Genomic DNA, 7,965 nt, shown 5'->3' on the forward strand with positions numbered 1-7,965 from the left:
AAAAATCACCTCCCGGGGGGATGGTCATGCTGCAATCCCTTCTCCTCCATTCTCCTCTCGGGATCTTGGGCACCCACGCACACGCGCCCGGCGTGAGTTTTAAGCCACCGGGTCCGGGACGCAAACCGCAGTCAACTATGTGGGAGTACAGCGACATAGCTATTATGCTAACTGCTGGTTCCCCTAAACTATGGCTACTTCTTCAGCTGATGGGTCATTTGTATTAGACTTTAAATTATGTGTTGAACTGCATTTAGCATCTCTGAAATATTGAGAAAGCTCTAATTGGATCTCATCTGGCATAATTACATTATAACCTTGTTGACCTTTTGGGCCATCCAGTCTTGTCATGCATTTGGGGTTATGAAGTCTCATTTATGCAAGAAAAGAGGACTGGGATTTAATGTTGAGGAGATTAGATTTCTAAAAATATTTCATTATTCTATTACAATTTAATTTTTTAAATTATTTTAATTTGCTATAGGGTGCTTATGCTCACCAGAGAGAGACAGGATAGGATGGAGAGAGAGAGGGAAAATGAGAAAGCACCTCCCAGAGGGTATGAACACACCACAATCCCTTCTCCTTTCAGGATTTTGGGCACACTTGCACATGTACTGGGTGAGGTTTTCAAGTTGCTGGTTTCAGGACTCGAACTGCACAGTTGGTCATATGGGATCCAGATGCCTTAGCTATCACCTGACTGGCCCTATATATTTTTACTTTTAATATCTAGTGCTTGAATATGTAAAGTATACTTGAGTTTAAAAAGATTATGGATATAATAATAGAGAAATAAGCATATTTATTTTTACTTTATTTTGTTCTTAAAGTATCTTATATCTATTGGAATATATAAGTGAAAATAATAATAATGGCAACAAAATTAGCACATTAAGCTATTCATCAGGTAGCACATATCTCATGCAGCCAGTTCATTTATAAAGGATACTTTTTTTCGTGTTTTAAGATGTCTTTGCTTTAGGGTGCACGGGTTTGCTAAAGAGAGACAGAGACAGTGAAAGGGAAAGTAAGAAATCACCACCCCTGGGGGTGGCCACACTGCAATCCCTTTCTCCTCCATTTTCCTCCCAGAATCTTGGGCTCACATGTATACGCACCTGCCCTATAGCAAAATCTCTCAAAAAAAGAAAAAAAAAAGAAACCAGTCTTCTTTATTTGTATATGCTGATTGATGTAACTGCATTTCTAAAGTAACAGGCAAAATAAGTTTTTGCAAATCGTAATTTGCTTTATTTAGTCCTCAATCAAACTGAGAATTTACTTACATTGTGATGATTTTTTAAAACAAATATTTAATAAACATCTGTATACCCAGCACTAGCAATACAAAGATGAATGTTTAGTTTGTTCATAAACCAGGCAATGGCTTCAGTGTATTCCCTAGCATATCATTCATTGTTCTCTGCAGTTTTTAGCTATTAGCACGAAATTTTTTATCAATAGGAACAAATTGAAATTTTTTTTTTTTTCGGAGAGGTTTTCGCTATAGGGAGCGTGCGCTCACCAGACAGACAGAGAGAGACATAGAGATAGAAAGCGAGAAATCACCCCCCTGGGGTGGATGGTCACACCGCAATCCCTTCTCCTCCATTCTCCTCTCGGGATCTTGGGCACGCACACACACGCGTCCGGTGTGAGTTTTAAGCCACTGGGTCCAGGACATGAACCGCAGTTGACTACGTGGGAGTCCAGCGACATAGCCATTACGCTAACTGCTGGTTCCCGGAACAATTTGAAATTTCTAGGCAGTTTCTAAATTGCCTTCAGATATATTCTTTCTTTTTTTTAAATCTTTTTATATTTTTTCTTTTTACTTGCTGTAGGGCATGTATGCTCACCAGAGAGAGAGAGAGAGAGAGAGAGAGAGAGAGAGAGAGAGAAAGAGAGAGAAAGTGAGAAGACAACCTACCAGTCCTTAGACTAGAACCACAGTCATCTGTGTAGGAGTCCAGCGCCTATTCTACCACACCACCTGCTGATCCCAGATAAATTCTAATTTCAAAGCCAGAACTATAATTTATCTGGTCAAAGGTTTTAAAATTATGATTGAATGTGACAAAATCTTTTGGTGCTGGAACTCACAGCCTCCTACTGCTTTGTATATACCAAGAAATTATACTCACAGGTCTGAACTTGAAGCACACACTGTGAATAACAAGGTTTTCAGAGATGTTTGAATAGCTCAGTGGAAAAGGGAAGCTTGTAGCTCTGAATCCCTTTCTCTATTTTGGTTTGTCTGGCGTTCAGACTTTTTTTTTTTTTTTTTTTTTTTTTTCCCACCTTTTTTGGCAGAGGGTGGGACACCGTTCTTTTTAAAATAGTCTTTATAGCAGAACTGTTGGGAGAGAGTATTAAATACATGTTAAATTGGTAAAATATGAGTAGAAAATTGTCATACAGCATTATTCAAAAATGAACAGCAGTGCACAATCAATAAAAATATGTTCTTTTTTTATTTAGGTTGGTGCTCTTTTTGTATTGCCATGTACCATTAGTAGCATACTTATTCCACCTCCCCACCAACTCAGTTCCAGAAAATGGAAGGAATATATAACTAAAAAGCCTAAGACAATCAGTGGTAAGTAGCACTGAAATCTTGAAATTGTTTTAATGATGCAACACAGATAATGTATTTATCAAATTCGAAGTAGAGATAACATTTCATTAGGAGAAAATAGTATTTTATATTATTTCTACTGACCAAAAAGAGTCTACATTAGTTTAAGATTGTTAAATTATTTCTAATAGCCTACTGGAACATAAAGTATCTATAGCCATGTTCATTAACAGTATCAGTGATCTCTGGGGCTGGTAAGTAATGCAGCAGTAACACTATGCTCTGCAAGGCTGATCCACACAAAGTGTACTGGTTTCCTCCAGATACATGCCCAAATACCCTGGGTGGGTGTGTGTCCATGACGCAGGGCTGGCTGAAGTGGGGGTGGATCGTGGCATTGAAGACTTTGTTGGGGGTGCCACTGTGTCTCTGTCTCCTTTTCTTTTTTGTCTCCCTGTCTCTCTTGCTTATAGAAGAAAGAAAGAAACTTGAGAAAATACGTATCAGTAATCTAAAGACAGAACTTTAGGTTTATTAGATAACTAATTATATTGAATGAGCAGGGTTCCCTAGACACATTTCAAGGACCGAATTTGTGAAAGTAAAGTGGTTCAGCTATTATATGGTACATGAAAAAAATGAACTATGATGACAGTATTCTGAAGAATGTAGTAGAACATATTTAACAGATTAGCTATGTTACAGAGTATTCTAAGTAATTTAGAAATACTAATTCATTGAATTTTTATAATAACGCTATAGATTTACTTGCATCCTGATTTTACAGATGAGGAAATTGGTACTTGGAGAAGTTACAGACCTATTAAGTTAGCAGAACTTTGGAACAGATCTTGGCTCTGCCAATTAGTGGCTTTGTAACTTCTACAAGGATTTTAACGTAGTCTGTGCTCTTCCCTGCCACACAGTGTTGCCTCCCTTGTAATCTCATATGTATAAGCGTCAATATAAAAATAAAATCTTAACTTTTTTTTTTTTTGGAAAGATTTTTGCTATAGGATGCGTGTGCTTGCAAGAAAGACAGAGTCAGACAGAGAAACAGAAAACGAGAAATCACTCTCCCTGGGTGTTGGCCACACTGCAATCCCTTCTCCTCCATTCTCCTCTAGGGATCTTGGGTATGCACACACACGCGCCTGGTGTGAGTTTAAGTTACCGGGTCCGGGACTCGAACCATGGGAGACTACATGGGAGTCCAGCGACATAGCCATTACTCTATCTGCTGGTCCCAATATAAATTGAATATTAACATCTCCTAAATAAACTCAAGTATATTCTGGATGGCTTATTATTTTTCCTCTTGTAACTTTCTCTGACTTAAAACAGTAATTATGTTGAAGGTTTTCATTTTAAAGTAATTTATTGACTTAGAATTTACTCTTAGATTTTTTTTTAACCTGATCTTAATTGCAACTTTAAGAAAATAAGTGGCTTGATTTGATTTTTTTAAAAGAATGATCACCTCTTGAAATTTGTGGATTAATATTGCTAACTTCTGAATAATAATAAGACATAGATCACATGATAATCTTTGAAGCTAAATTGGTGATTACTGATTAAGCTGGGTCATTGAGGGCTGATTGAGCTAATGCTTTACAGTCTTTTTTTTAAAGTCTTAGAAGTAGAAACAAAATCAAATTAGATAGCTGATTATTAAGTTCTGTTCTAGATAACCTTTTCTGTAGGAGAAATTCGTTATTTACTCCATTGTCAGAACTCCTTTTCAAAGTAGCCAAGTTTTAGCAATTTTAAAAGTTTTTTTGTTTGTTTGTTTGTTTGTTTTTTTTTGAGAGCTTTTTGTTATAGGGTGTGTGCGCTTGCCAGAAAGACAGAGAGAGGCAGAAAGTGAGAAATCACCCCCCCCAGGGGGAATGGCCACGCCGTAATCCCTTCTCCTCCATTCTCTTCTCGGCTTCTTGGGCACACACGCACACGCGCCCAGTGTGAGTTTAAGCCTCCAGGTTCTCGGACCATGGTTGACTACATGGGAGTCCAGCGACATAGCCATTATGCTAACTGCTAGTCCCTAAAAGTTCCATTAAGTTTTATATTTGGTAAATTTCATAGGCCTATCCAAGCACCACTAACAATAGCCTCTCAATTTTAAATAACATACCAATTCTCAGGTTATCCCCTAAGCCATAATGCTGTTTCTCTATAACTTTCCGAATTATGCCCAAGTAGTCTATACTGTTGCCCTGTATGTTCATGTACGTATGAGAGTCTCCAAACTAAATTTTATACTGTTTCCTAAAACCGTTCCTCTGTGACTTCTACTCATTCATGTATTCATGCCTGCCATTCATTTATTTGAATATGGAGCAGGCGTAGTAACTGTAATCTGGGTATTAGTGATTAATGAATAGGACTTGCATATTCCTCTCATGGAATTTGTACTGTAACAGAAAATGGGTAACGGAGAAATAATTACAGGTCTTATTATAACATTGTATTTAGAGCATCTGACTAGAAACAATCCGAAAGACATGTGGTGTGAGAAAGGTGAGGTATGCAATGGATATGCTACCATTTGTAGTAGAAACAATTCAATGTACATATATTGAGTATTTATGTATATTTGTATTAAATACTCACTTTTCAGGAGCTACCTTCATTTTGTACCTAAACTACACCAGGCACTGTTTTACAAACTGGACCAGCAGTACACACAATAAAATCCTTGCCCTCGTGAAACTCACCTTACGGTGTAGGTAACTAGATTATTTCTGACCTCGGGAAGTCATATGGCCACTGCCTTTCCATTTTTTTTCAGGCCTTTACTCCAAAGTTATTTGCTCATGCAATACCTATTTTGCTATGCGAATTAGAATTGCAAACAGACCCTTCTGTCATTATATCCATCTTCCCAAGTTTGCTGTCTCCTCAGTGCTTAGCACCATCAAATACACTAAGTGTGTGTCTGTCTGACACTTGCTCAGTACCCAAATATATTTATTAAATAATGAGTGAAGTATATATTTCTAGGCAGTAATGACTGACCAGATGAAGAAAGACTTTGAATAGACTCCATCCATGTTATACAAACCAAAATCTGTGCCCCGGTTTTTTTATTAATTCCCTAGATTTCATCCCCTGATAAAATTCATACATATCTCATTTATTTTTATGTATTTATGTGTGAACTATATGATACTGCTGTTGGTGTATATCAAACATTGTTAAATACAGCAGTTTTGTAATTTGAACTAAAATAGCAAACTGTTCAACTTGAAGTATGTTTAAATTATATTAGCAAAAGAATGCTTTCTAAAAGTAATTTTAAGGAACTACCCAGAAATAATTATGATATAGGAAAAATGCAAAAGAACTATATAAACAGATACACTTAGTCCTAATACTAAAGGATTTTTTTAATAAAAATTTTATATAGAGATATATCTTTCTTTAGAATATACACTTTCTTTAAAAAAGGCATACCTATATATAAATAAAGCTTTTATTAAAAAACTAGAAATATAATGAAAATTGCCTGACTTGCTCTAACTTCATAGAATCATTTTATGAAATTGTCAATAAATTGAGTGATTTTTATTTGCAATCTAACCAGGTCTTGGGTAAGTAATAAAAATATTAGCTACCAGGGCTAGCAGATGGTATATTGGTTAGGTTAAGGATCTAGATGTTCACAGGGATGACCAAGGTTCAAGTCCTGAATCCAACAACTTGAAACTCACTCTGGGCACATGTGTGTGCATGCCCAAAATCCAGAGAGGAGAATGGAGGAGAAGGGATTGTGGCGTGGCCATCCCCTGGGGGTCATTTCTCACTTCATCTCTCTCTGTTTCTTTCCATCGCTCTCCAGCAGGCACACGCGCCCTATGGTAAAACCTTAAAAAAATAAAATAAACAGAATTAGCTACCAATATTTAATATATGTCATAGGGTGCATGTGAAATGGTGTTCAATGACTTCAGTCTGGGGGGAAGTGCAAATTACAATGCACTCAATAGGAAGGCTGTAGTCAAATACAGTGACTGTCAAATCTTGATGAGAATGTGGAGAATGTGGAGAAACTGCAAATCTCTCTTATTGTGGTGGGGATGTAAAATACTACATACAGCTACTATGGAAAGCAGTTTTGCAGTTAAACTTACACTCAACTCTACAACTTAGCACTTCCATTCCTAGGTATTTACCCAACAGAAATGGGAACATATGTTCATATAAAGGTATAAGAAAATGTTTCTAAAACCATATTCATATTAGCTAAGAATCAGAAACTGCAAATATCTGTCAGCTAATGAATTGATAAGCAAAAAAATATTTTTATATACAATGGAACATTCCAGGGGCCGGCAGGTGGCATGGTGGTTAAGGGTACTGAACTCCCCACATGGTTGAACGCGTTTGAGTCCTGGACCTGGTGGCTTCCTTTCTCACTCCTCCCTCACCCACCCATCTCTCTCTCTCTCTCTCTCTCTGTCCCTCTCTGGTCAAATTAAAAAACAAAAACAAAACAATGGAACATTCTACTGATAAAGAAGCATGAAAAGTTTGGGGTTGTACAAACTGAAAAACATGCTAAGGTTATTAAGTCAGGCAAGATTATTTATGATATGATTGGTCATTTATATGAAATTTCTATAAAAGGCAAAAGCAGGTAGGAAGCAGATTAATGTTTCCATTGATGCCATGGGGAGGAGGGGAAATTGATTGCAAAGGTATGATGGAAGTTTACCAAAAGTAGATTATAGTAATGGATGCACCGTTATGTACATTTCCCTAAATTTGTCAAAGTTAGATTTTAATATTTGTATGTACACATAGACATATATGTACCTCATTAAAGCCTTTTTAGTTTTTGTATTTGTAAGAATTATATGAAGGTCCTTCTACCTAAATGCAGAATTTTGTTTTTCTTCCCATTCAGTGATTCTTAATACCAGTTACAGATTAGAATTACCTGGACACTGGTTTAAAAAATTCAAGCTGGGCCCCACTTGAGAACAATCCAGTCTAAATCTCTGGGATGGGCCCAGGACATCAGTACTTTGTAAAATGTCAAATGCACATCCAGGGTCGAGAATCTCTTTTCAACCCTAAGCTAGAGAACCACTGTTACTGAAAAGGGTCCTTCAGAAACATTGAGGCAGAAAAGGGAGTGGAAACACTACTTTAGGCCTTTAATTCCTTATCTGTTGTTAGAAAATGAGGATTAAAATATTTGCTTGATATATATCAGAGTTGTCTGCATCAAATTGATAATGAAGGTGAACACTTCGTAAACTCTGTAGTAGCTTTCCATTCTTCTGTTCAATCTTTTTTTTTTTTTTTGAGAGATTTTTTTTTGCTATAGGGCATGTGCACTTGCGAGACAGAGAGACAGAAAGCAAGAAATCACCCCC

At 36.8% G+C, this 7,965-nt stretch overlaps 1 protein-coding gene across 2 annotated transcripts in view; it reads left to right on the top strand.

The window, feature by feature from the left end:
• The window catches only part of MTBP (MDM2 binding protein), an 81,887-nt gene that overhangs the window by 17,956 nt on the left and 55,966 nt on the right, over positions 1-7,965 (top strand). For both annotated transcript variants that reach the window (XM_006157520.3, XM_027775326.1), the window contains exon 11: positions 2,485-2,602. In XM_006157520.3, the coding sequence (XP_006157582.2) occupies positions 2,485-2,602 (118 nt within the window). The remainder of the gene's footprint in view (positions 1-2,484; positions 2,603-7,965) is intronic.

Source organism: Tupaia chinensis, unplaced genomic scaffold (assembly GCF_000334495.1).
Source record: "Tupaia chinensis unplaced genomic scaffold, TupChi_1.0 Scaffold000545_1, whole genome shotgun sequence".
NCBI classification, from domain to species: domain Eukaryota; kingdom Metazoa; phylum Chordata; class Mammalia; order Scandentia; family Tupaiidae; genus Tupaia; species Tupaia belangeri.